The sequence below is a fragment of the Fusarium keratoplasticum genome, chromosome 12, assembly GCF_025433545.1.
Source record: "Fusarium keratoplasticum isolate Fu6.1 chromosome 12, whole genome shotgun sequence".
In the NCBI taxonomy this organism is placed as follows: domain Eukaryota; kingdom Fungi; phylum Ascomycota; class Sordariomycetes; order Hypocreales; family Nectriaceae; genus Fusarium; species Fusarium keratoplasticum.
The window spans coordinates 291,610-318,229 of NC_070540.1; the positions used below are offsets into that span (position 1 = coordinate 291,610).

At 50.7% G+C, this 26,620-nt stretch overlaps 10 protein-coding genes across 10 annotated transcripts; 4 read left to right on the forward strand and 6 right to left on the reverse strand.

Annotated features, from left to right (window-relative positions):
* Positions 1-452: 452 nt before the first annotated feature.
* NCS57_01368200 (uncharacterized protein) lies at positions 453-4,008 on the reverse strand (the record flags this gene model as incomplete). The annotated part of the gene is made up of 7 exons (XM_053063310.1): positions 453-659; positions 3,052-3,172; positions 3,243-3,444; positions 3,494-3,579; positions 3,626-3,700; positions 3,752-3,774; positions 3,835-4,008. 7 exons carry the CDS (start codon positions 4,006-4,008, stop codon positions 453-455), a joined length of 888 nt encoding a protein of 295 aa, XP_052906643.1.
* Positions 4,009-5,454: 1,446 nt separating this feature from the next.
* NCS57_01368300 (uncharacterized protein) lies at positions 5,455-6,190 on the forward strand (the record flags this gene model as incomplete). Its single annotated transcript, XM_053063311.1, has 2 exons — positions 5,455-5,629; positions 5,682-6,190. The coding sequence occupies exons 1-2, from the start codon at positions 5,476-5,478 to the stop codon at positions 6,188-6,190; spliced, it is 663 nt and encodes a 220-aa protein (XP_052906644.1). The 5' UTR covers positions 5,455-5,475.
* Positions 6,191-7,431: 1,241 nt separating this feature from the next.
* NCS57_01368400 (HET domain-containing protein) lies at positions 7,432-8,784 on the reverse strand (the record flags this gene model as incomplete). Its single annotated transcript, XM_053063312.1, has 1 exon — positions 7,432-8,784. One exon carries the CDS (start codon positions 8,782-8,784, stop codon positions 7,432-7,434), a length of 1,353 nt encoding a protein of 450 aa, XP_052906645.1.
* A 1,417-nt stretch (positions 8,785-10,201) lies between these two features.
* NCS57_01368500 (AAA domain-containing protein) lies at positions 10,202-11,615 on the reverse strand (the record flags this gene model as incomplete). The annotated part of the gene is made up of 2 exons (XM_053063313.1): positions 10,202-11,154; positions 11,204-11,615. 2 exons carry the CDS (start codon positions 11,613-11,615, stop codon positions 10,202-10,204), a joined length of 1,365 nt encoding a protein of 454 aa, XP_052906646.1.
* Positions 11,616-12,193: 578 nt separating this feature from the next.
* NCS57_01368600 (uncharacterized protein) lies at positions 12,194-14,515 on the forward strand (the record flags this gene model as incomplete). The annotated part of the gene is made up of 1 exon (XM_053063314.1): positions 12,194-14,515. The coding sequence occupies one exon, from the start codon at positions 12,194-12,196 to the stop codon at positions 14,513-14,515; it is 2,322 nt and encodes a 773-aa protein (XP_052906647.1).
* A 377-nt stretch (positions 14,516-14,892) lies between these two features.
* NCS57_01368700 (GST N-terminal domain-containing protein) lies at positions 14,893-15,741 on the reverse strand (the record flags this gene model as incomplete). The annotated part of the gene is made up of 1 exon (XM_053063315.1): positions 14,893-15,741. One exon carries the CDS (start codon positions 15,739-15,741, stop codon positions 14,893-14,895), a length of 849 nt encoding a protein of 282 aa, XP_052906648.1.
* Positions 15,742-16,584: 843 nt separating this feature from the next.
* Positions 16,585-17,877, reverse strand: NCS57_01368800 (uncharacterized protein; the record flags this gene model as incomplete). Its single annotated transcript, XM_053063316.1, has 4 exons — positions 16,585-17,182; positions 17,233-17,375; positions 17,425-17,641; positions 17,693-17,877. 4 exons carry the CDS (start codon positions 17,875-17,877, stop codon positions 16,585-16,587), a joined length of 1,143 nt encoding a protein of 380 aa, XP_052906649.1.
* Positions 17,878-19,803: 1,926 nt separating this feature from the next.
* NCS57_01368900 (uncharacterized protein) lies at positions 19,804-20,909 on the reverse strand (the record flags this gene model as incomplete). Its single annotated transcript, XM_053063317.1, has 3 exons — positions 19,804-20,100; positions 20,200-20,777; positions 20,855-20,909. The coding sequence occupies 3 exons, from the start codon at positions 20,907-20,909 to the stop codon at positions 19,804-19,806; spliced, it is 930 nt and encodes a 309-aa protein (XP_052906650.1).
* A 1,451-nt stretch (positions 20,910-22,360) lies between these two features.
* Positions 22,361-23,720, forward strand: NCS57_01369000 (uncharacterized protein; the record flags this gene model as incomplete). Its single annotated transcript, XM_053063318.1, has 5 exons — positions 22,361-22,540; positions 22,593-22,697; positions 22,843-23,222; positions 23,275-23,342; positions 23,398-23,720. The coding sequence occupies 5 exons, from the start codon at positions 22,361-22,363 to the stop codon at positions 23,718-23,720; spliced, it is 1,056 nt and encodes a 351-aa protein (XP_052906651.1).
* A 1,023-nt stretch (positions 23,721-24,743) lies between these two features.
* On the forward strand, positions 24,744-26,539 carry NCS57_01369100 (uncharacterized protein; the record flags this gene model as incomplete). The annotated part of the gene is made up of 5 exons (XM_053063319.1): positions 24,744-24,932; positions 24,990-25,287; positions 25,339-25,455; positions 25,507-25,901; positions 25,952-26,539. 5 exons carry the CDS (start codon positions 24,744-24,746, stop codon positions 26,537-26,539), a joined length of 1,587 nt encoding a protein of 528 aa, XP_052906652.1.
* Between the last annotated feature and the right edge of the window lie 81 nt (positions 26,540-26,620).

A 26,620-nucleotide genomic window follows, 5' to 3' on the forward strand; every position in this document is an offset into this window, starting at 1 on the left:
ACTCCATATAAATCACAGAGATGAGGGCCATCTGTTCAATAACGGGAACACGCGACACTCGCTGTGAACGACAAGGGATGGGTCCGTCCTAATCAGGCAGTTGCATAATGAAAGAAGCACGCCGATTCTTCTCAAAGGATCGTTTTGTTGGGTAGCATCGCAGTCGCCAAGCTCGACCTTGTACCACGCGACTGCTAATATCCGTTGAGAAACGGATCTAGCGGTGGTTGGAGGCCTTGAAACTGGGAAGCAGGCACTGGCAATGAGGCTTGGCGTATGCAGGTACTCAAAGCGCATGCCCAAGAAGTGAGGGGTCGTTACTTGTCACCATTCAGTGATGGTTGGGACAAGAGGCTGAGCAGTGAATGGGTGCCATAAACAAGAATAGATGGAGGGGATACAGGCAACGGGACGGCGACAACAAAGACAAAAAATCGTATCCGAGTGCCCTATTAAACCAGCGGTTTCTGTCCCATCCAAAAATAGTACTTCTCGTATGTATGAATCTCTGTATCATAGAGATCCTTTCTCGCCGCCGTTAGGAATGCCTCAATGTCCTTGGCCTCCATAATCCGTCGGAAAGGTTTGGCAGCCATGGCTCCAAACATGTCCTCCACGGCAGTCCGACAGTACAGTCCTATTAGGCGTAGCTTCTGATCCTATTTGTGCCTTTAATTAGCAGCGCGAGTAACTGTAGGACGAAGGGAAAGTTACCTTTGCCCACGCTCCAATGGGCACCTTTAATCCCTTGAGTTGTGTTGAGCCTCCCGGCCGTACCGAGCCCCACATCCCCCCATTTGTCAGGAGGTACATGAAGGGAACGTAGTGATGCGTCATTAATTGATTCCGCCTTTATCACCCTACAAATCATTTCGAATTAATTGATGGCTTCCCAATCAATACCTATAGAGATATCGGCGGAGGCACTCAACGCGTATGATGATAATAGCTTCATCAACGAAGATAACAGCCGTCAAGAGCATGAGGGTGATAGCACTCGGAGACCGGCTTTTCCAGCTGCCGAAGACCGAGGCTTCAATTTTCAACCCTTCGAGGTGCCGCGACGAGAGCTACTCGTCAACAAGCTGCCCCAAAGCCCGCTGTTACTTTTTCCAACACTTCGTGCCTATTTCCCTAGTCAATACCTGGGTCAAATACACCAATAACTGGGTTAACAGCCTACTTCAGAGCGGCGTTATTGATAGCCAAGAACATGAAATAACAGAAAGGTCACGCCTCCGCACCTGGAAGCCAACTACCGCCGCAGAGGTATATGTCTGGCTTGGGATCCTTATTTATATAGGGGTCCACAGCGAAATAACAGTCCAAGACCATTGGAAGACCCCTCAGCTGGAGGATCAGCGGCCTGAACACTCGATCATTAAGTTCATGACTTATGACCGATTTCAACTCCTTCATCGTCACCTCCGGCTTTTTGACCACACCAAATTCACTGACGATGACGACTTTCCTATCGTCTTCCAATGCGTTGAGCTGTGGTCTCAACATATTCAACTTGCAACAACAGAGCTTTGTAATCCGGGCTCACATCTTGCTGTAGACGAGGGCATGATCCGATATACTGGAAGGAATAAGCAAGTTACATACGTCCCCAATAAGCCTATCGACACAGGCCTCAAAGTCTGGATAGCTGCCCAGCTAGGCCTCTTCATGAGGTGGATTTGGCACCAGCCTGGCGCAAAAATACGGCCCAGTTGGTGTTGAGAGGAAGAAGCCGGCATCACAACGAGGGAGGAGGAAAGGCAAGGGAAGAGGCAGCCAACGGAGGGCTCCTAACGAGGTTGACGAGGTCAAGGAAGTTATCCACGTCATCACAGAAGCTGGGGATAAGATCATGGCGTTGAACTCCACCCAAAGCGTCGTTATTGCCCTTATTAACCTGTTGCCGGAGTTGACATATCACGTCTTCGTGGATAACCTCTTCTCGTCGCCAGACCTCTTCCGCTCCCTTCGTCAGCACGGCCACGGTGCAACTGGCACAGCTCGGCCTAATTGTGGCATCTACAAAGGTCTTGCAGACGCCAAAAAGGCCGATAAGGCAGGGAAGTCAGGGTTCCAATTCAATGAGATCAAGGTCATCCCAACGGCAGATAATCAGGTAGGAAGACTCGACATTCTTCCTTACAATTCGGCTGATAAATTATCTTCTTCTTCTCTAGGTCAATCAGATCGCTTGGAAGGATAATGCCCTCGTATTGCTCCTTTCAACCGTCTTTACTGGTGATGAGAGATGTGATCGTTGGAGGAGGAGACCGTCAACGAAGACCCCAATGGCACGGCCAATACAGCGCTTTTTTAGTGGCGAGCCGGTCAAGCTTATATCGATCCCTACTATTGCCGCTTCCTACAACGACGAAATGAATCATGTTGACCGAGGCGACCAAAGGAGGTCATATCTAGGCTATGATCATCCTATCCGCCGGGGCGCTTGGCAGGCTATTGCTTGGACCTTCTTATTAGATGTGGTCCTTGTAAATAGCTTCCTCTTACAGCTACACGGGCAGCCGGCTTGGAGCCGTTATACTAACCAGAAGAAGTGGAGGGAACGCCTTTACAACGAGGTCTTCAAGGCCTTCCATCCACAGAGCCGATCAAGGCAGGCATTCCGAGCCGGGGACGAATTTACGCCCGTGACACAACATAAACACGTCCGAAGAGGTAAAAAGTCGGACTGCCTTGCTTGTAAGGGGCTTCAATTAGGGCAGCCAAGGTCAAAAAGTACAAGGAGGCCTTTGGCGCCGGTGAGCTATAATAAAAAAAGGCGCCAGTCAATTTGGGGATGTGAGCAGTGTGATGTAGCGATTTGTAACTCGAGAGATTGCTGGTACTTCTATCATAGGCTAAATTAGGGGGGGCAACAGGTATCTTTGATATGGCGCATTTTAATTGGCTGCAACCCCCTGCCGTGACATGGCGGGAGGTTCAACACAACTCAAGGGATACTATGCATCCCACGTTGATGAAGCCAGCTTTTTGGAGAGGCTCCCCAAGTCTCTCGCCAGCTCTGAAGTTCATGCCGAAACTTCTTACAGCAGCCTCGGCTGTGTCAAAGAATTTGCTTAGGGAGGAGTCAGGCGGAAGAGATCCATCATCGCAGTGTGCACGAGCATCGAGCTCCTGGATTTCTATCCACCCTCCCGGATTAAGATGTCTGTAGGCTTCGTTCAGTACACTTTCGGCAACTAGAATAGTCAACCAGAGTAAGGTCTGCGGCTACTTACTCATGCGCTTGTTGAAGAACAGTTGGTTGATCTTTCAACCACGGACTGATACAGCGCATGTGCACAAAGTCATAACCATCTCCAAGCATCCATGAATCTTCTATGTCGTCGACAACGAATTTCAGGTTCGGTGGCACCCATAAGGGCTGTATAGGACTGAGGTCAACACCAACGACGGAAGCGCTGGGGTACATGTCGGCCACTACAACCATCAGATGTGTCCGGAAACTACAGGGCCTTTTGGGAGTCACCTTCAATAGCCCAAGAGCCAGTCCCAGTGCCCAAGTCCAGGACCTTCTGTGGATTATTACCGACCGGGGCGAAGAATAGCTTGCCACTAGTTAGCGTTAGCGAGCCGCTCCTCCTGCAATGTAAGCACTCACTCAGTAAGTTCAAGCATCATTACATGCTTCATATCATCTCGGTTCTGCTCGGCATCATCATTTGGGATCGGATACCTGGCAAATGTCAGGTTACACAACGGCAGTTGAACTCGGCCTGAAACTCACGTCCCATGCCGGTAGTGGTGATACTACCGCAGCATCAGTTCATTCTGTCGAGGATGTACACAGACATAGCAATAAATACTCACCCGCCTTCCATTCTCATAAAAGTGTTGATATATACTCGAATTCAAGCTCGCAGCCTGAAAGCTGACAGACTCGGCGTCATAATCAGACGTGGGAAACTCGTCCACCTCGTCGACCCGGTCCCGCGATTCGATTGGCTCAATAGTAGCAGCATGAGCAAAAGCCCCCGCTTCCATTTCGACGGTTAGACAGTTGGACAAGAGGTAACATATGGGGCTTGTTGGTGTGATGTACGACCATGTTTGCCGGTGCGAACCCCGCAGGCGGAAAATGGCTCAGGTGCGTGAGATGTTTGAGTTGCATCAGAGGCGCAGATCCAGGTCTTGGCACCACGAGATGTAAAGGGGGCAAAATAGCCAGCCTCGGCTTAAGCTCTTTGTTTCTGCAGTTGTAACCTGATGGCATAATTCACGTGTTTGGACTTGAAATGCATAATGTCGTTGTATTTATGTCCCAGACAAGATCTCGGCTGAAGTGGTCACGAGACTCTTGGGAGCGGTCTGCCATGTCACGCCACCCCTTGGAACCCAATCAGGTTTGCAAAGACTCTGCATTGCACCTACATGTTGTCTATATAGGCTATAATATGCTATTAGTATTCAATGTCAAGGGGATTTACTGAGGGTGAGTTGGAGTTTGGCATAGAGTTTCGAGTTTGGAGTCTTGACAAGTGCCGGGTAGGAGGGCCAAGTATGGGATCTTGGCATGCGTCAACTACCCAGTCATCTCGATACATCCTTCGCATTTCGCTTATCTCGTCAATAGCCTCTTCATCCCATACCCGATGTGGCCTTGGCAAGAAAGACTCCGAAATCGTGACTGGTTACCATTGGTGGCTTTTCATGTTCTCTTTTGGCGGGTGGATGTGTCACCAATCTCGGTATCTGACAAGATCATGACCTTTCACCAGACGCAATCTCCACCGAAGATCAGCACTGATGCTCCCGAGGAGCCAACAGTAAATCATTAAAGGATGTCCTGAAACCTCTCCGGACTCAAATCTGTTTTGAATGACAGATTGAGGACCAGAACAAGTCATCCACCCTCAGAAGTGTGGCGCATATACAGCCTAAGCTACCCAGGGATTTGGAATCCGACAAGATGATCTCGGACTTTCATTGCTTAATTAAAAAAACATCTTTATTTAGCGTGTTGGCCAACGGCTGAGACCCTGCCGTCTTACCTGGACCCACAGCGTAAGCGCCGAGTCGCGTGGCTGAGCTCTGTGCTTACTCTTCGCAATCCAAGGGCGAATCAAACATGACCAACTTGCAGGGCATAAGCTATAGACCAGGTTCCTCGCTCGGCTATGCTTAAAAAGTAGCTTGAAGGATCAAACCGTCATCCTCGGCGTCAGCCGTGAGGCGCGGGTCTCCGCTTATGGGAGGCTGGGGAGTCGCTTAGAACGGGAATAGCTTCAGGTACGCCAGCCTTCTTTTGACTAGTCTATGGACCTTTGGTGTTTTTGGAGGCATGAATCTGACAGTGATCTTTAAAAAGTGAGTTCTCTGTCAGCAGCTTACTTTTGACCCCACAGCATGCATTCCCTTACATGCCCGCCTTTTCCCACATATCAGATCCTCTAACCTTTGTTCTCTTTCTTTTCCCCCTGTGTTTAGCGGTATAGACTCAGCGATTTCAACATGGTTTCATCGGCGCTTTCTTTCCTCCTTGGGTCATTGGCCATTGGCGCCGTGACAGCGAAGCCCGTGTCTACTACTACTACTGTGTCTTCTTGCGTCCCCGTTCCAACAACAGTTGCACCCGGAGATCCCACTGTCACCTTCATCACTCAGCGTGAGTATTATTAGGAAAAACAACGAATCTTGTCTCTCTAACTTCTTTCAAGCCGAGGAACGCGATGACGATAAAAAGCCCAGCACCTCCCTCCACATCGACTTCGAAGACAACAGCCTCGACCACTGGACCATCAATTCCGACAAATCCTTCTCCTACAACATCGAAAACCTGCAGACTCCCTACGGAGACTCCCATGTGTTCAAGATCATCGAGCCTACCGCAGAAGGCTACGCCTTTATCGACTACAAGGAGATCTTCAAGCTCGAAAAGAGCACACGCGGCTACAAGGTTGCCTTTACCGCCAGGTGCAGCTGGATCGATAAGGACGGCGTCACGGATTGGTCACCTATCGAGGTCATCCTCAAGCACAGCGGTAGCAGGGTATTCGAGACGAGGCCTTCCAACGGCAAAGACCTGGGCAACGGCTGGGCTCGGTTTGAGGAGGAGCTTCAGAATGAGGACGTTACTGGCGATACCAAATTGAGAATTAGGGTCAAATCTACGGGTTGGTCCTTGCAATGGTACTTTGACGACATCGTGGTCGAGAAGATTGAGTAGAGAAGCCCATCTATTGATCCTCGACCCTCATGTAAAGTACCAAGAAGGCGCCTCAGGAGTACCGGGATTCTTGAAGCCGAAATGGATACCCTTGGAAGTTTCCCCTGCATTAAATATAATTTGTTGTCCGTCTGCCTCGTTCAGTTGGTAGATCCTTTCATTTTCAGCCTGTTCTTTCCAGAACAAATAATACTACAAACAATCAGAACTGTCTTGACCAAGCCCTTGAAGCCAGGATACTTACCTCTTGCGGCTGGAGAATTGCCACCTGCCCACTCTGGCTAGATTGATCAACTTCGAATGGTTGGCCACTGACCCCTAGCATACATCAGGATGGATGCGTTCAAAGAGTTGGGGATACCTTTGACACCAAAGCTGCCCGCCTTGGGGAAGAACCTAGCAGGCTGCTTCTCGGCACTCACTCAGACTGTGCTGGTCGAAAGTTGTCACCTCTCCCATGTTTATGTGGACATCCTCGGTGGCACGCTCAATATATATCGACTTGTTAGTGGATGATCTTCTAAGCCAGACTTGGAAGCCGACACGAGACGTATGAATTGGCCGTTGATAGGAGGTGCAACAAGGCAATCTTGTACTTTTCAGTCCATGTAAACTGAACGTTTGAAAATCCCCACGGCGCTGGAAGCTGAAACCGGTACAGACGGTATTCATGACGCCACTGACCTTGCGCGCAATGACGAGGTTATCGCCACAGCCCTGCCTGGATAGGGTCTCATCAATTGTGACCTGGAGTGCATAAGAAGTCATGGCGATTGACGCGTCTATAATAAAATTACTTCGTCGGATCAACTGCGATTTATTAAGGCGGGCGAAGACAGACGCGTTATATAGCTAGATAGTCTTGCCGCAACCTAATCCACAAGTGGCGCCTTTTTTGCCATTATTTCGTTCCCGGCAACGGTAGGCAACGACCTTGACCGCAGACTCTCGACCACAAAACACAGAACCCGGGACTAATTTGACATTACTGAATGAAACGTCTTACAAATTTAGCAGAATCTTGGTCTTCAAATACTCAGTGCTCATTTCTCAACACAATGCCTGCCCAACTCTTCATTCCCCAGTCCTTGTCGGCACTAATTGAGCCATTCCGCCGTGGTATTCTCACTTCAGCACATTTAACAAGAAGATCGTTCATGTCACTTGGAAGCCATGATTGAATAATTCCATATCTACAAGACATAGGGACTAGCACAAACCCCTCACAGGCAGTTGCTCCATCATTCAAGTTGCAGGTTCATCCGTGTCTTGGCAAACTCTGGAACCTGGAATTGTCCCGCACCCCTTCTCTCAGCGAAACCAATTCGTCGATAGCTCCCTCGTTCTGTTTCAGTAACAACTATCAAAAAACGATTGTGGAATAAGGTTGCTCCCCGAGCAAGTTCGATGGCCAAACATGCCCCCAAAGTCTGGACATCTAGATCTTCGTCCGTGACAGTGAAGTCCCAGTCTAATAGTTTTCCATTCTTAGTCAAAGATACGGCATTAGCCGTAGTTTCTGTGAAGCCACGCAATTGGGAATAACTCGAACTCAACAGACTACTGGTAAGCTGAACTGGTGTGACCAAACCAGAGACGAGGAGAGTGTCTGAGATGGCCACATCGTGATTGATGCACTGGTGAAAATACTCATCCAAGCCACACTCCTCGCCACATTCGAGCTGGACTTTGAATTGGATATCCAAGGTGCTTTTGAGCTGCCTCCACTCCCTCTCCGTGAACGCCGAGTCGATTTCACCATTCCAGCCTGTCCATGACCAACTTGGGAAGCCATTTCGCCGCTTCAAAGTCTTGGTGACGATCCAGCAGAGTCCGGCGCAGAAGCCCACAGTTGGAGACCACTTGTAGGCGTCGTAAATTTCTTGGGCTCTCTTTTGCTCGATACCTGATGGTTTGGGTGGCCGAGGGAGGAAAGGGACGCCTTTGCAGTGCCGAATCTTGTGTGGGCTCTGCTTCAACGCTCGCAATACCCCTGAAACCCCATTCAAGATATCTGAGGGGTCGCTCAATGACTTGGCGCTGTACTGGGTGATACTCTGCATGACCTCCCACTCTGTGCGCCCGAGCTGCCGAGGGAACATTCCCAAGTTCACTCCGTCACAAAACGAAGCCTTGAAGCGGCTAGAGTCCTGGACATGTAATGCCGGCAATGGAAGGTTCAGTGCTTCAAAGCAGTACATTCCGCAGCACTCAAAGTAGACTTGGTTTGGTGTAAAAACCACCCGTCTTCGGGAGAGCAGCCCTTCTTGGTATGTCCAACCTCTTTGGTTCCATGTAGACTGCTCGATAACCAAACGAGGATCCCCCATTGACGACACCAGGGAATGCCTTCCTATTCTCGCAGATGGCTGGCCCACCTCTCTACGAGACACGCCAGGGAGGCCATGATTGGCATTCTGTCCGGCAGCGGCGATGATTGTCAGCTCTGCATGGTTATAGATAAGATCCATCTTGTGGACTTGTTCTACAACCTCCTCTTGACAGGTCTGGTTGATACAATACCGATCCACCCAGAGGTATCTGAATCCCAGAGCTCGAGTTGCCGTCATGGCATCCTTAATGGTTTTCGGCATGTTGAAAGGCAAGGAGGTGACGAAAGAGGCGACAGTATTAGCTCCGCCTCCCCAGAGATAGCTAAGAGCCACGTATGACATTTCGTTGGCAGGAACTATCGTGTTTGTTTCGCAGTCGATCAATTTGAGGGAAGTGATTGAATTCAACTCTGCCTTATTGCTAACCGCGGTGCAGGTTTTTGCATGGTGGCCCTTGCAATACCGAAGCCAGTATTTGATGATATTGAAATCAACGCGTGGCCCCAAGAGGCGAACAATTTCTCTCCCTTGGGGCTGGTAAACAATGTATGGTAGGCCGCAGTAATAGTATTGGCTCAGTGAGAGGAGGGTCGTATCGACCGATGCCCATCCCTGGCCGACAATCCGTCTGCTGGAGAATGACCGAAGTACCCCGTTATTTTGAATCATCTCTTCTCTGGATAAATGAAACGCTTTCATGATGAGCTGACACAATGGACAACTATCCAAGTTGACCCGGTCGACTGAGGCTTGCCATCGGTGAACTTTTCCCCCGACCTTTGTGAGGTGGCTTATGCGGGGGAAATGGTTTAAATTGATTTTCCGGCACCGTTTGCAGAGAGAGCTGCTGTCGGATCTCCTATGCATCGTGTTGGGAATGTGGATTTTCGTGAGTAGGATTTGATCTTGAGTGAGTTGACTGACGGTTACACGGTGGGTGGTCCCGTCGGCCTGGCTGGCTGTTCTTTTTAAATGTCCTGGCGTGTGCTTGGACGGAGAGATGCCCATTTTACAGTTCGAAACGGGCCTCTGAAGAGTGGCCGTGGGGGAGACGAATCAAGAACTTGGCTGAAGCGCTGTGTTGGTCGTGTTGGCCGCTTGGGTGGGCCTTACTCCCCGCAGCGATAAGCATTCCTCTGACCACGGTATCGATCGTGCTTGTTTCGCCTCGATAAACGCTCCCGAATATCGAAATGGCTGTCTTAATACCCTCCTAGCCAGACCTTTATCTTTGGGTATCTCGAACGGGTGACTGGGGGCATTTCGCGCCTAAGCTGATAGTGAGCCTATCGGAGTTGCCATGCCTAGGAGCGAGGCTGAGATTCATAGCCCGGGGATGGATCATGCCTTCGAGAGGCATTCTTGCGTAAATCCTGCATGCGACCCAAAAAGCAACCCTTCAGAGGCACACCATCCTGCGCTCAGACGACCTCAGTCGAGGCCTTGGCTCCCTCCGCCCAGCCCAAGAAGTATTTCAAGTTAGACAGGTGTCAGTTCAGCTCTACAGATGGAAATATACTGCGTCATGCTCCAGTATAATTGCCAATTTGATCGTGCTTTGGATATATTGTCTCACAATTTGAGCTGGAATCTGATCACTCTTCCATTCAGTAACACCAGCTATGTAAGACAGCGTCGCACATTAATCCCACTTCAAGATCACATCTACCGGAACTCCCTAATTATCATTCCCATTTCCGGCATACATATTCCCAAACTTTTTAAACTTGGCAAGTGAAGGCGCATCGATACCGGGATCCTGTTGTCCCACACTCTTCTTCAGCGGAGACGCAGCATTTGCTGAACCACCCTGAGAAGTGGCCACAATCTCGCCCATAGCCTGTTCAAAGTGACGCATGCATAGCTTTCGCTCCATCTGTTTCCTCCTTGTCCTTCTACCCGCCTTTATCTTGCCGCTCAAGCTAGTGTTGCCGTAGATTGACTCGTAAACAGCCGCCATGGCTGCTGAAACACAAAGACTCTTTAGATCTGAGCCTGAGTATGAGTCCGTCAACTTGGCCAACTCTTCTACAGTCACATCAGGGCCAAGACTCTCATCTCTCAGGTGTATCCTGAGGATACCCTCACGTTGAGCGGCCGTGGGAACACCGACGAAGATACGTCTCGGCAGACGACGTAGCACGGCTGGGTCAATGTCTGACATTCTGTTGGTGGCTGCCATGACAAAGCCCCCTTTGGCGCCGCCCTTGACTCCGTCCCACTCTAAGAGGAATTGCGATACGAGGTCTCTCTTCCAGGAGCTATCGTCCTCTGTACGCTGACGAAAGACGGAGTCGGCCTCATCAATGAAGATGACGCAAGGGTCAAGTTTGCGAGCGATGGAAAAGATGGCGCGGACGAGTTTCTCATCCTCGCCTACCCATTTTGAGAGAAAGTCGGCGCCAGAGACAGGCAGAAAGCTGACGTGGGCTTCCTTTGCGACAGCTTTGGCGAGCATCGTCTTGCCCATGCCAGGAGGGCCATGGAGAAGAACACCAAGAATCTTTTCTTTAGCGAGTAGGCCGTAAGTGAATGCGAGCGGCGCGGCGGTTGCCAAGGCTGTCAAGGCCCGGAGTGAGGTGACGGCTGCAGGGTCGACGTGAACGTCGTCAAATGAGACGTCGATATCGTCTTGGGGGCATTAGCCAGATTCTGAACAGGTGATTAATTATTCATTTACCAGGTAGCACAACAGCGTTCAATAGTTGCTTCTCAAACTCGTTGCATCCCTCACGAATCTTGTCGACCCTGGCTGCAACCCCCTTCGATGCATCCTGTGAAGAGTCTAGGCACAAGTCTGCGCTCTCAAGGCTATGGTCAAACTCTTCGTCAAAGGCTTTTTCATCGATCAAGTGCAGGATATCTTCTATCGAGTCCTCCTCCTCGAGTAGGCTAGACGGTGCCCAAATAATTCGGCACGGCTCGGTCGAAGGTGCGTCGTCATCGAACAACCCGTCAACCTCGGTTTCGAAGCAGAGTTCTATCTCATCTCCAGATGAGAACTGAATCACTTTGGCTGTTGGTTTGAGTTTAGGGAGAGTGTAAAATGCCTCCGATAGTGGCATTAGGGGAATGTCGTCCAAGTTGCCCATTTTGCTGGTTTGTAGTAGGCGATAAAGTTGCGATAGGGCATGAAAAAGTCGAGGATTATACCTACACTTTTCACATAACCTATGCGGCTGAAGATATCGAAGCAAAAGTAATGCGGCTCTTGCCTTGAGGCCTCTTCAAGGCAGACTGCGACCCAAGCTGACTTATCAAAAGAGGCGTTTGTCCTGCCACGACGCCATGTTTGAGGGGTGCCAGCCCATCCCCAAATCAAGGAAGGACGGCGTCTAGAACAGGCACTAGCGATATCTGTCTCGGGATGTCACAAGCCGTCCGCCTATCATAAGCAAGTATGCGTTTGGGAGGTTGAAAGACGCATATCATGTGGAAGAGTTCGGATATCGGCACTGAAACTATTGTTTCGATATGGAGCAGGTGTCAGGTCGAGGCAGAAAATTGATGCAAGCCTGCTGCTGTTCTGCCTTGGAACTTCAGGCGAGGCAGTATACCAAAATTAGCCCTGCCAATGTTCTGCAAGAGCCGATGGTGTATCTAATAACTGTCTCTCTCAAAACGCCCCTCTCCAGAAGCTCACGATGTACACTGCAGCTCCACCACTACCATGCCGTCCTCCACTCCAAAAGACTACGTCTATCAAAGTCTGGGCAATCAAGACGTGTCTATTCTCGACCATGGCTTTACACCCGTCGATTCTTTCATGATTCGTGTTATCGTCCTCGAGCCAGCTGCAGACAAAGATGCAGACCTACACTGCACCATCGAACACTACGACGTCAGTATCACGAGATGGGACAGCCGCTACGATGCCATATCCTACACATGGGGTCCTGCCGTCTTTTCCCACACGTTGTATGTTGGCAAGTCAAAGATATCCATCACACCGACGTTGGACCAAGCTCTCCGACGCTTTCGAAAACCCGATATGAAGCGAAGGCTCTGGGCCGATGCTGTGTGCATCAACCAAAAAGACTCCAAGGAGCTAGGCCAGCAAGTTCAGCGCATGGGCCAAATCTATCTCAATGCCGGCGCAGTTCTGGTTTGGCTCGGCGATGCTGAAAAGATGGATCAATGCATAAACTTCTTTTGGGGCCTCAGCAGCTCGGGGCACGAAGCCAGCACCACCAGCGAGCGAGCCGATGAGAGTATTCGCCAAGAGATGGTGAGGTTCTTTGGACATGAAGACTTTGCCACTATACAGAGATTCCTTCGTCTCAAGTGGTTTACGAGACGATGGGTCATCCAAGAGGCCGTCACCAAAGCTGCCCACTTCTATTGCGGCAATCTAGACATCACTAGCCACGCCCTGCACCATGCCCTCTTCATCCTGAACAAGAGCACCTTCAACTTTGATCGCCGCATCCTGGATCACATGAGATTCCTAGAACTGGCCGTCGAGACCTGGGAACACTCGACAGCCACGTACCCTATGGGAATCCTTGACCTTCTTGTTCGTTTCGGCGGTGTCTCATGCACCGACGACAGGGACCGCATTTACGCGTTCTTGGGCATGGCTGACGATGTCAAGTCGCCCTATGCGAGCATAGCTCCTATTCAGAGAGACAAAATGACGGGTTTATTGAGTACCGAGAGGCGCAAGCAGCTCAGGCCCTCAAGAGAGTCCATCCCAATCGTCGTCGATTACGAAGCCGACCCAAAGCACATGTATGCCGACTTTGCGGAGACAATGTTGCAGCATAAGGAACACCTAGACCTACTTCACTGCGCTGGGGCGTTTCGTCCACCTGTGGCTTCCATGTTGAAGCTGTACCAAAGCTGGATTCCAGACTTTAGAGTTCCCATGCGCTATCGGCCGTTTCTCTCGGTGCCCTGGTTTAGCGCTGGTGGTCCACCGCAAGGGCAGAAGCCGTTTGTCAACCACCCATGGTGCTCTGTCAATGGCTTCATCTTTGACACGGTATCAGTCGCATACAAGATCCCCGGCCTTGACACCGCCTACGCTCGGGAGCAGCGGGTCATGCCTCCTCTCGCAGAGCTGTGCAATGTTCTCGGCATGTCTGGGCGCTACATCACGAGTGAGAGGATCTGGCAGGCTCTAGGCCTCACGTTCATTGCGGACCATGCGCTCAACGACATCCTTCTGAGAGAGTACCAGCGTCGCGATAGGTACAACGGAAAACTCATGAAAAGAAATGCCCGTGAGAGGGACATGCACACCTTTCTAGACTGGTGGACCAATCTTGAGGATGAAGACCAAGCTGAGGAGTCAGAAGATCAGCGTTCTACCAAACATGAAAAGATTCAACGCGTCGTCAAGAAGCATCAAAAGTCCTTGCACAGATCTTCATGCACTGGCCTGTTCCTTAAGCCTGGAGCTACCGAAAATGAATGGGGCCCGACGAGCTATGAGGTTCAATCTCACTGGCACAGTCGGGTTGACGACGAATTGGAACCGTATTTTATGGAGACAATCTTGTCTCATGTCGAGGAAACCAAAGAGAAGGAGAAGGAAACCAAGGTAGCGGGACTCATCACGGACGGAAATGAGGCCGAGAAGTCGGAACAGGCCTTGGTCCCGAAGAAGAAGGCAAAAACAGACCACGAGGCTTATGATCCTCGCGAAGATGCACCGATGGATTGTGAATGGCGTCACTACAAAGGGGGTATCATCTACTTGGATCCTCACCGACACAACCATGAGAGATACACACAAGCAGCACACAACACGCTCTGCGGTCGGTCATTCTTCATCACCAGCAAGGGTTGGATTGGTATTGGACCTGATGACATGGCCCCTGGTGATGCAGCAGCCATATTCTACGGTGCTAAAACGCCTTTCATCCTTCGTTCTGAGGAGCAGTCAAAGTGGAGGCTGGTTGGAGACTCGTACATACATGGTATCATGGGCGGAGAGGCTCTGGGTATGAGTGATAGGGCTGCTGACCGGAAGTTTGTGTTGATTTGAAAAGGTGTATATAAGATAGCAAAGAGGGTTAGGCTTATCAGGTCAGGTAGCTTAATACTGGCGTTCATCAACTCGTGTCTCGATGAGTTAACTCATATCACCATTCCGAAGAAAAAAAATAGGAAGTGCCATGATCCTTCTTTTTATCAGTGCTGGGCTACGCATCTTCATTTTTTTTTTTTTCGACGCTTTAAGAGCAATATCTTTGAAACCCTAGTGGGCTACGTTAAGGCCCGATCCATGATTTCAAGCTAAGAGGATGATCATGATACCCGATAGCGTTATTGGCAACCAGGACCCTAGCCAGGCTTTAGTAGGTACCCTGTGTTACGTACAAACTCATCGTGTACAGGGCCCTTCCAATGTCCTATGTGGCCTTACACCTTCACACCAGGCTTCACCTCGGCGTACTTGTCCAGAGCATCGTGCAGCTTCCCGAACACGCCATCGTGCCAGCTCTTGACATCCTCCCATTCCGACTTGGGTAGAGTAATCATCGACATGCGAAGCCAGGCTCCAACGATGAAATCCGCATAGCTAACCTGCTGGCCGAGCAAGAAAGGTCCATCGGCGTTCTTGGTGAACAGCTTGGCTAAATCACCCAGCATGTTCTTGAAAGATGCCAGAATTCCTGTGCGCGCCTCGGGGGATAGCATGAAATCATCCCAAGACTTGAGGCCAGAGCGGCGGACAAATTCGGCCTTGCTCTGCTCGGCGGTAGCGGGGTCCAGAGGCATGTTTTCAACCATCAGAGGAACGTGGGAGCTAAAGGCCGTATCGACGTTTGTGTTGAAATGAAGGTACTCGGGAAAACCACCATCTGACTGCTCTGACAAGGGCGCAGGGAAGTCAAACAGGGGCACAAACTTGAAGTCAAGAGTTTGCTCAGGGAACAAATCGCCAGCTCCAGAGTCAGGATGCGTTTTTTGCAGCCAAACAGCAATGTCGAACGAGTCACCAAGCTTGACGCCGGTGGCAGGATCCTCGAGGATGGGAAGTGTGTAAAAGTCGCTGCCATCGGCCAACTTGCGACCGGCGGGGAGCTCAAGGCCCCGACGGACCCTTGAGATGTCGGGCAGGCCGACCCATTTCATGGAGTAGGGGACACCCTTGAAGTTGAGGGCGAAGCGGCTCTTCCATGGGTTTGGCGAGCAGCATGATTCCTCCACCGGGGGTTTGTGAGCGATGTCGTAGAGGACAATGGTGCCTGAGGTGGTTGAAGCCATGGTGAGGTCAGTGTTGGTGTCTTTGGCGTCGTGGCGTTTGTGTGGCGATGCTGAGTCCACTGGGGCCTAGTCCATATTATAAGTATGCGCTTGAGGTAGGACGAAATGGTAGCCTACCTAGGAAGGTCTCGAACAGACACGTTATTGAGATGGAAGGTTCTGCCTGCGGAGTCCTCATGGAAGAGGGGAAAGGCCCATTGTCTCGCATACAGAAAGCCATTGGTGGCTTTCAGAGTGTCTCAGTTGCACGCCGATGGGTCTTGGTCGTTAGCGGCATGTGGCTAGGTGGCACGAAGCAGAAGCTGAAGTCGGCTCTCGGCGAGAAGCTGACGGGAGTCGGTGGATCGCGCACGTCGTCATTGAGTTGTTGGTTTGTCCTTGGTTCAAAGTTATCAAACGGGATCTGATAAGCAGCAATGAAGCATCACAAATCGTCAATTCATAACTAGAAGAGGATTCATCTAATGTTTCTGCCTCCCTTGAGACCCTCATTGACCTCCTTGTGGATCTGCTAGAATCCGGGTCCTTGCATCAACTAGTCGATGCAGATAAGCTGTGTTCCACCCACATAGCCACAAATGCCTTACCATTAGCCGCCCTGATTGTGGAGGTCAAAGGGGTCCTCTTGAGCCAAGCCAGAGTGGTACAAATGGGCCGCTCTTTTGACGTCACAATAAAGATGTACCAGTCGTGTAACTAGCTCAGAATCGAGAGGCATTCCAAGGTTTATCAGCACATATGAGACATGACTATATCATGCCAATCAAGGTGACATAGAAGACAGAGGCATTCGAGGCGAGTAAGAGACAAAGTGGGTATCAATTTAGATCTTGACATAGTTCATCATTCGTCTTCGGGGCAGATAGTAGTATGGGCTTGAGCAATCTCCGTGACAGTGACGACAACATGCTCAGTGACAGTTGCGACCCGGCGCGATGTGACGAAGGTGCTGAAAGTCGACGCCGTTGGCTGCTTCTGGCTGGGGCCGACAACTCCAGTCTCAACCGCCTCATCGCAGTCATCAGTGGCAGAAGGACCACCCTGAGTCTGCGTGACAACAGCGTTAGACTGGGTAACCCCATTTCCCTCGGTCACTGTAGCGGACTCTAGGCACTGAGCCGCTGTCGGTCCGGTGAACAAAGTAGTCACCGCGGTAGGGTTAGGGCCCAGAGTAGCCTGGCCGATATCAAGGTTGATGTCGGCATACACGCCAGCATTGATGTTGAACGATTCAGTAGCCTCGAGGACGCAGACCGCGTTGTTGTCGTCCCTCTCAAAGTCGACGACAAGCTCGACGAGGTTCATAAAGACTCCCACCGCGGCTCTCAGATCCACTAGTTTGCTACCGGCACCGAGCTCGGTTCGCAGGCGGAGAGAGACTTTGAGCGTCGAGGAGCCGCTAGCGAGATCCCACTCGAGGGAGTTGCCCGTTGCGCTATCACTGAACAGGTGTTAGTTGGGATGCATGGAACGGTCAAGGATGGCTCTTACAAGCTGGTTTCGACGATGTCCCCTTTCAGGTCAACCGAAAGCCAAGATCCTTCTGGGATGGTGAACTCAAAGCCGCCAGTAGCCTCCAGCTCACCGTCCAACGAAACCACCAACTCGAGAAAGAGTGCAAGGCCTTGAGCTTCCTACACACAGTCAGTTCTGGACACAATTTTCTCCCTTTACCAAACTCACATCGGTGGGGACGCCCTGGGTATTCCACAGGGGAATGACCTGTTCAGCGCCAGAGCCAACAGCAACAGTCATGTCGATGTGGCCCTTTGTCTCGGCAAAAGAGATCTTGAACTCAGACTCGGGAGGGTTGAGGATGTTTGCATTAAAGTCTGCGTCGACTCGACCTCCAACCTCACACTTGTTACAGTGGACTTGGAGCTTGTTGTCCGCCAAGTCACTTGCCACATCAGTTAGCTGGGGATGCACGACCTTGGAGAAGAGCACTTACACATTGATGATGTCCTTGTCAACCTCGGAGAAGTTGATGTCCTCCGAGAAGTCTGCCCGCTTTTGCAGCATGTCCTTTCGGACAGGAGGCAGGGCCTTGAGATCTCGCTCGGAGAGGTAAACACCTCTCGCGAGGATGGGCGTCACCAGGACAGCCCAGATTGCGCCAAAGGATGTTGCTCGCATCGTGAAAAAAAGAGTTGAATGAAGAGAAGAATCGTTTCAAAGGTTTCAAAGGAAATAAGAAGAGTCAAGAAAGAGTGAATTGTTGATCGTGTGCTTAGCCATACGATAACCTCAATGCATCGGGCGACACGGTTTCATATATAGACGCGACTGTGGGATCGCATCGTGAGTCCAAGGGCAAGCCACTTAAGCATACCAACAAAGTTGAAAATGCCTTGTGACTGACTGTGTCAAGCTGAAGGATCAAACTCGCAGGATTGCATCTTCTAACCGCCAGGGTCGCAGATTTGGCCCGGGCCACCGGGTCCTCGACCACCGCGGCACGAGCCTAATTCGTCCCGTCGCCAAATCCTCCTGCAAGAATGCGGCGGTGACATTCATCGTCCAGTCTTTGGTAAGGCTGACAGCTTAAAGACCTGCAGGACGGGTATTGCACCACACTTCCCGACAGTTGGGAACTGTTTCGGCCGATTCCTTTGTGGGGGGACGGGCCAGTCTCGCGTCTGCTGTAAGCGCCATTGACGCTCTTGAACGCTTATTCTGATGCGAATGCGACGCTGTGGGCAGAGCCTGCTGTGGAGGTGCAGAAATGCCGCGTTTTGGGGGCCAAGACCAGGGGCAGTTGGGCTGAATTGACAAGAGTTGCATGTATTCCAGCATGCGAGAAGTTGATAGAAAATCGACAAAATGAGAAATACTCTATCAGATTAGGTCTCAACCTGCAAGATCAGAATTGTCATGTTTATTCTAGACTCAATCGGTTGGTCAAGTGCCCACGGGGCTGCCTCAAGGCACGGCTGTGCTGGCACACTCAAACAGAGGTGCAGCCAACACAGCCAACACAACCAACAACTTACAACATGCGATAATCTGCATGGTGTGGAGCATCACTGCGTCTGTTGGTCCTTTGGTCTTCAAACGGAGTTTGGAGAGTATATGCCCGATACCGAACCATGGTGGCTGAGCATGTCACTAAAGGATTGATAACACTTACACCGCCTCTCAAGCCTACTTGCAACCTGGAATTATGTAGGTCCCCATGTCTACTGGCTACATGGAATCACGTAGGTTCCCGTGTCGGTATGTGCCTCAAGTCTTGGTGTTGGCCCCCAACTCCTCTAGCTTCTAAATCAGTCACTGGCTTCGCTGCTCACTCAGCCGCCAGGTCGTGGAGGATTCCGACTTGCTGCATGCCAGAGCCTGCTTTCCTCCCGTCTGAGGCTGGCTCGGTGTGGTTCGCTATGCAGCCAAAAGGCAACCATGTAACATGCACCCAAAATGAGTGTCTTGAACTGAACCAAAAGTGCGGCCGCATCTTGTTTTTCAGGCCGCATCGTGAACAGACCATGAGCACAGCTACTATTCCTGGACAGCCTGATCACCCTGAGCCACTCTCAATTCACTTGTTACCGCCTATGTCAATATGGTTGCAGGCTCGGCCCATCCCTCCAAGGCTAAGTGACAGGCTGTGTCAGCCGCTAATCTTGACAGCGTTGGCAGCTTGAGGCGCAGATAGATTGCTACCAATCTTTGGAAGTTGTTATTTTTAATTGGGCCACGCTCGCGTCAGCACCTAAGGTGTCTTGAGCCTGCTGATATTAGGGCAGGAACAAAGAGAAAGTTCCATCTAAGCATTAATCTGACAGCTGCCCGGGGTTCGGATATCGCTTGGCAACCTCCAGAAAGAGCCTAGTAGTCATCCTTACTAATATGAGCTGGACGCCTGTTAAAGGCTCTATTATCGGTGTACGAGCGGGCCGAGCATCGGAGCAAGTGTGATTTTGGCAGCACTAAAACCGCATGCCACAAGGATCGTGATTGTTCAACTCATTGCTGACTCAAATTCAGACCGAAATTACCCAGTCTCATTTATCTTTAAAGATCTAGTTCTAAATCTAGGTTGATCCCCTTGTATGTATTAGGTATTTAATTACGCATGCCATGCTTGACAAGCTGATCGGCTAGCTTCTCCTCCTCCTCCAACAAATGGTTGTCCTGTCCCACAGGTCCCACAGTGGGATAAAGAAGCTCGAGGGGCACCTCACGGACATTGACAGATGGGTTATCCCGAGTTCCGATCAGCATGGTCTCGACAATGTTACCATCACCGTACTCAGGTTGGGTGAGGACAGTCATCAAGACATCAGCACATTGCTCAGGGGTCATTGTAAGGTCATCGGGGCGGACTCGGTCACGGCAGTACTCGGGATGGAAAATGGGAGTCTAAGGGTCATGTCATGTTAGTAAGATTGATCACATGGCATAGGAGGGAAGGACTTTGGCCCGGGGAGAGACAAAAGGAGATGGGATCCTTGAACGTACATAAACAGCACCAGGGCAAATGGCTGCGTTCCTGATACCCACTCGCTTCTTGAGAGTGGCAAGGGACTTGACAAAGCTGACAATAGCAGCCTTGCTAGCAAAGTAAAGAGGAGTCTGCAGGGAGTGGACATAACCTCCCAAGCTAGCCATCCACAGCAGGTTACCCTCAATGTTCCGGTTCTCCAGCCAGTAGTCAATAGCAATCTGCGCCAGACGAATAGGACCCATGGTGTTCACAGCAAACGTCTTGTACACTCCAGGATTGCAGTCGACCTTGTCCTCAGCCAGGGGAGAGATGCCGGGGGCGTTCCAGAAGGTGCTGGAGGGGGGCTCGTAGATGCCTGCACCGTTGCAGAGGATGTCGATGCGACCAAACTTTTCCAGGGCCGTGCTCCACAGAGAAGAGATCTGCGCCCAGTCGCTAATGTCTGTCTGCTGGAAGTGGGCGATGGGCTTGCCCTCTTCGACGGTGGACCACTGGTCGAGGACCTCCTGGGCTTCGGGGCGGAGCTTGACATCGGCCATCACGACGGAGCAGCCGCCCTCGAGCAGCTTCTTGGTGAAGGCCAGGCAGATGCCTTGACTCTGGTTAGCATCGGTATCTATTGGGAGAGGAAGCTCCCCTCGGTTGGGTAGTAGCCGGATTGCAACGTACCAGAGCCGGCGCCAGTGACAATGGCAAACTTTCCCTTGATTTCATAAGCAGACATGGTGCCAAGTATTGACAGTTACAATGAAAGTGAGACGTCAAACTAGAGTGGTAGCGAGAAGAGAGGATGAGCAGAAGAAGAAAAGAGAGGGGGCGGTCAGCAACCATTCATAAAGCCAACAAGCAACGAGACGACAAACCACTGATGCCCCTGCCCGGGAGAGCATCGGCTCCTCACCTGCACACCCAACAAGAAACAGTAAGTCGGAACGAACCATCCAAGGGTATGAAGCCACTAGCTTGGTTCCTGGTTCCTGGGGTCTGCCATCAGGTGATTGTATATCCGTACATGCGGAAGAGACTCGGCATCTCCAGGTGGACCGCTAATCTCGTTTCTTCAGCCCTGAAGAGGAGTCAAGACTTTCCCAGTCTGAAAGAGACCTTGTTCTTTGTTGATCAGTTTCAGTTAGTCTGAAGATATCCTTCCGGCTTTTGTGCCGGCAATGGCGGTATCCACTGTGTTGGGTCTGAATACTACTTTGTCGGAGCTATCAGTTGAACCACGTACGATGGGGTGGTGACCAAGGAATTATCAACCCTGGTCGATGCAACAGTGTCGGTAACCTGATGGTTCAGGCCTGCAAGCCTGGGCATGTCAGACCAAGACTTTGGGAGCCATTCAGAGGGATCCCTAGATGTAGAGTTCCATCCGCTTGGACTAGTCAAGTCAAATCATACTATGAAAAAGGAAATGGAATCGAGAGTGAGGACAAAGTGGGATCATCCAACGTTTTTATCCTACAGACTCTCGCGCCGTTAGTGATGGGCCGGGACGATCCCGCCCGTTTTCGGAGGCTAGGGAACAAGGAGGATCCCATCCCCTGTCGATGTGGAAATCTCATGTGGAGAGCCTGATTGCGGCTCCCAACGAGTCAACCCAATCTAGTACGTACGCGTCCTGGGGGACTTCATGAATCATGGGCACTCTTCCGGTGTTTCCTTGCTGAATCGTTCTTGACAAGGGCGAGTTGCCTACGAGTAGGCCAACCATGGCGCCTGTTGTGGTAAGACACTAGTTTGGACTTGGCAATGGCATCTCGCTTTGCTTCTTTTCCTACATGGATAAACATCCTACGCGAATGTCTTGGATTCTGCAGGCTCTGTATCCACGGTCCCCAGTTTAGTCCCAGCCGTCTGCCTCCCCCTTGCATGGTTCACGGCACATCCGGGTCCCCAAAATCCCGGTTACGCCTATGAGCAGAATCGGGCATGTTGTGCGAGTTGGTTCTTCGTGCGTCAACCATGCGAGTGACCTGCTTGCTGGCAACGTGCAGAGAAACAATGCTTTGTCGGTACCGAGATCTGCGCCGTAGGAGTGGCTCAGTGGGGAACCGTTGCCCTCTTCCCTGCGTCTTTCGAAACCCTTTACGGTCATTCGACGCACTCTGCCGTCCTTTTCCTCTTTAGTTTGGCCAGTCCTCTTTGGATTCAAACTCAAACCAAGCCATCACAATGTCGTCGACTGCTGTGGAAGAATGGCACGCGGTTGAGCCTCGAGGGCTCGCTGCGGCGATTCTCGGCGTGACCATCGCCTTTACGATTCTCTGCCTGTCCGTTGTTGGACTTCGAGTTTATCTACGCCTGTCGATGCGGAATTTTGGTCGTGAAGATTGGCTGATGTGTGTTGGGACGGTAGGCTTCCCCCAAGGCAAGCAGCATGGAGGAACCACTGACATCCAGACAGACAATCAACATGGTACACAACGGTATCGTGATATGGGGATGCTATACTGGAATAGGGACTCGTGACTCTAAGCTCAACACTCCCATCATGATGGAGGGCGCAAAGGTACGATAATATGTCCAAGGGCGGCTCCCATTTCAGAGCCAAGATAATGGCTGAGAGCCCAGTTTCAACATGATAACAGTATCAAATCCAATTCCGAATACCGCTATACACCTGGCTTATGACCAGCTTTGCTAAATTCTCCCAGGCAATTGTCTTCTGGCAAATTTTCTACGTCACCGGCTCCGTCTTCATCAAGTCCTCCATCTGCGCCCAACTCATCCGCATCTCGACGCAACGCCGCTACAAGATCATTCTGTACCTCCTCATTGCGGTGTCCATCATAACAACCTTTATAGCCATCCTCGCAGTTCTCATCCGATGCAAACCAGTCGCGGCGTCGTGGAATCCTACGCTGGGAACGTGTATCGACCAAAGTATCATCATCGCCCTGACATATGTCGTGTCTGCGGTCAACATTGCGACGGATTGGTCCGTGGCTATTATTCCCATTTTTATCTTGTGGAATATCCAGATGCGCAGGACCCTCAAGAGGATGATTGGTCTCGTTTTGGGTCTTGGTGTTTTGTAACTCAACCTCCCCCTATCTACCACGAAACTTACTGACAATACTCGCAAGGGCCTCGATTGCCACCATCATTCGAATGCCATATTCTTCCGCTTACTCGAATCCCAAAAACCTTCTATGTACGCTCTTCTTTCGAAGCCAATTCTACGCCCCTTCCACTAACTCTACTATCAGACAACGTTGGCAACATCATCCTGTGGACAGTCATCGAATGCGGTCTAGGTATCATCGCCGGTTCCATGCCCATGCTTCGAAAGTTGGTCAAGGGTCTCTCGAAAGACGAAAGCACCGGAAAGAGCGGCACGAACGACCTCAATCTTGTCACAATCGGTCGAATCAAGGGGAAGCACCATCCGATCCACGATACTGATATCCAGATTACCGTCGTCGCAGGCGATGACCCCGAGACTGCGAGGGACGACGACAGTACGAAGAGGATGATAAGGGTGACGAAGATGGTGAACCAGACGACATCACAAGGATACCGGGAGATGTGATGGGGGGTTCAGGGGAACAAGCCATGTCCACTCTCTGACGTTTTGGATGGATTTCAGTCTATCATTGGGGAATGGATGTCACAGGCCAAAAAGGGGCCACGCTGGGTTATTTCAATATGTCTAAAATTCGAGAGAGAGCTCTGCTAGTCATAGTTGATACGGCCGAGTTATCTCTCACCAAGGTCTAGGGTATGTAAAAACAGCGAAAAACAAGGAAAAGGGAAAATCACTGAAAAGGCACTTTTAGCAATAAAAACAAATAACTGTCTGTAGTTTGAGCTTCTATATGATGCAGTGTGTCATTTCTCTCCCTTCTTAGGGCAAATAAGCTGTTTCCTGCCGTAACTTGGTCCAACTATGGTTTGACTCCCCAACCATCGAGTTACGACAGGCGGAACCGTGCCACTCGAGGCGGAATTATATTAAGGGGACCCATAAAAGTAGCTTGGCTTATCTCTTATCAGGGCTCTGAGTCACGTGCTGCTTATGTATCCCTCCATAAAGCCGGAGTGTTTCCTCCGGGTGCAGGCATAAATGTCACGAACAACTGCATAAAATAGCATTACAGAGTTACATCGCGAGTAGTTAACACACTGACTAGCACAACCTATGAATCTGTTCACTCTCATCATACAGTTCACAAAGTATCATTATTCTACATAATTACTAAGTTCCATATCAGTATCCAAGTGTAAAAACTACTACTCCAACACATAACTGGTTCTGAAGTTTAGGAAGAGACAAGCAGTCACCATACGCCAGTTGATTTGGAAACCGCTGTTAAGTCACTATCACTGCCTTCTGCCTAAACACCAAGCTGCCTCCTAGCACAAGCCAGGCATGCATGTCAGCGCTTGCAAAGCCGAAGATCCGTCTGGCGGCCGACCGTGGTACCTCAAGCGGACCACTGTTGAGTAAATCATTTGTCAGCGCCAGCAAGTCTGTTTGCTACCTGGATTAATCTAGTGATGTTCAAAATTGGCTCTTCCATCTGGGAAATTCGCCTGACGGACGATAGACGAGATGGGATTCGATTCTCTCATGTCGCCGCCTTTGGGCGGTTCCGTAGGAGACATGTTTAATGCTCGCCATCTTTCGACGGCGCTGTTATGGACTGTTATCGTTATTTTGGTGGGAGTTGTCTTTCAGAAGATCGTCAAGGCTGCCATTCGCCCTCGGTTTTCCAGATTGCGCCAGCTTCCAGGACCTCAGGTAATACCACCAGACAGGTTTTGATGAAGCAACCTCTAACCAACATATTTCGCAAAGAACAATCAGTTCCTAGTCGGCCAAGCCCTCCGTCTCCTCCGTACCCCAGGCCCAAATGACCTCTTTCTCCAGTGGATGCGTCGCTGGCCCGAGGCACCTTTCATACGATGCCTGTCTTGGCTGAATTCGGAGATGCTCCTGGTGAACAACCTTGAAGCTTGTCGCGAGGTGCTGCAGACGAATGCCTATTCTTTCGTCAAGCCTGCATTCTTTCACACTCTTGTGGGAGAATTTCTCGGTGTTGGACTTCTGTTCAGTGTGGGTGATGAGCACAAGCGTTTGAGGCGTATCGTTGCGGGTATGAAAGCCCTCCGCTTTGAAGGATACCTTACTGACTATGCATTGGTAGGGCCTCTCTCTCGACCCAGTGTGCGGAGACTGATGCCAGTGTTTGTCAACGAATCCAACGCGCTGAATAGAGAGATTGCAGATGCCATCAAAGAGCGTGGGCACGGGGAAATGGAGAGTGAGTTCCATTATGCATCGCCCATAGAGACTACGCCTGACCCTGTATTAGTTGAAACATTCTTCACCAGAGCATCTCTTAACATCATCGGAGTCTCGCTGCTCGGAAAAGAGCTCCATCGCTTTAGATCTCCTTCATCGCCCCTCACCTTCGAGCAATGCTATAGCAACATCCTCGCACAGCCTATAGCCGGCCAACTCATAAGCTTCATTAATCCCTTTATTCCCCTCAGATGGCTTCCCGTCAAGGCAAACCTCGACTTTGTCCGTGCCAAGGCGGCCCTCAAGACCATGATGACGGAGCTGATCGAGCAGCGGACTAATGAAGTCTTGGCAGCGAGAGGTGGCCAGTCTGATATTATGCTTTCCGACGATCTTTTGACCCGAATGATTGAGGCCAGTTTCGGTGAGGATAAAAGGCTCTCGAAGCAGGAGTTGATCGACATTGTCAGTATTTCCTGTTCCTCATAATTAGACATGCGCTAACACCCACAAAGACCATGCAAGTCATCGCCGCTGGTCACGAAACAACTGCCAGTGCTCTAACCTGGATAACATACGCTCTCGCAACACACCAAGATATCCAAAACCGTCTCCGGGAAGAGCTATCGGGAATCGAAGTGACCAATTCTGCGGCCAAGGCTCTCGATGATCTACCCTACCTCAACAACGTGGTCCGGGAAGCACTTCGGGTGTATTCCCCGACACTGATGGCTCCTTGGGAAGCCGGTGAAGACATGGTCATAGCTGGAGTCGAGATTCCCAAGGGAACAATGATTCAGACAGTTCCTGCCATGGTCCAGCTGAATCCCAACATCTGGGGGGACGACGCCGAAGCCTTTGTCCCTGAGAGATGGGACACCTTGACCGGCGATGCCTCGAGCCCGTTTTCCATTGAAGTATTTTTAAACGGTCCGCGAATGTGTCCTGGAAAGGCCTTGGCTCTACTTGAGATCAAGGTTCTGTTGGTGGCAATGATCAAGGAGTTTCAACTTGAGATGGTGGACCAGGGGATCGAGGTCAGGAATCCAAGTTTGACGTTGAAGCCCAAGGATGGATTGCATGTGCGAGTCCGTCGGGTATGAAATTTTTCACTGTTTTGGAAGATGATGGGAGAAATGGGTAGAAGCATGGTATTGCAAGAAAATGGTACTAGAACTATCAAC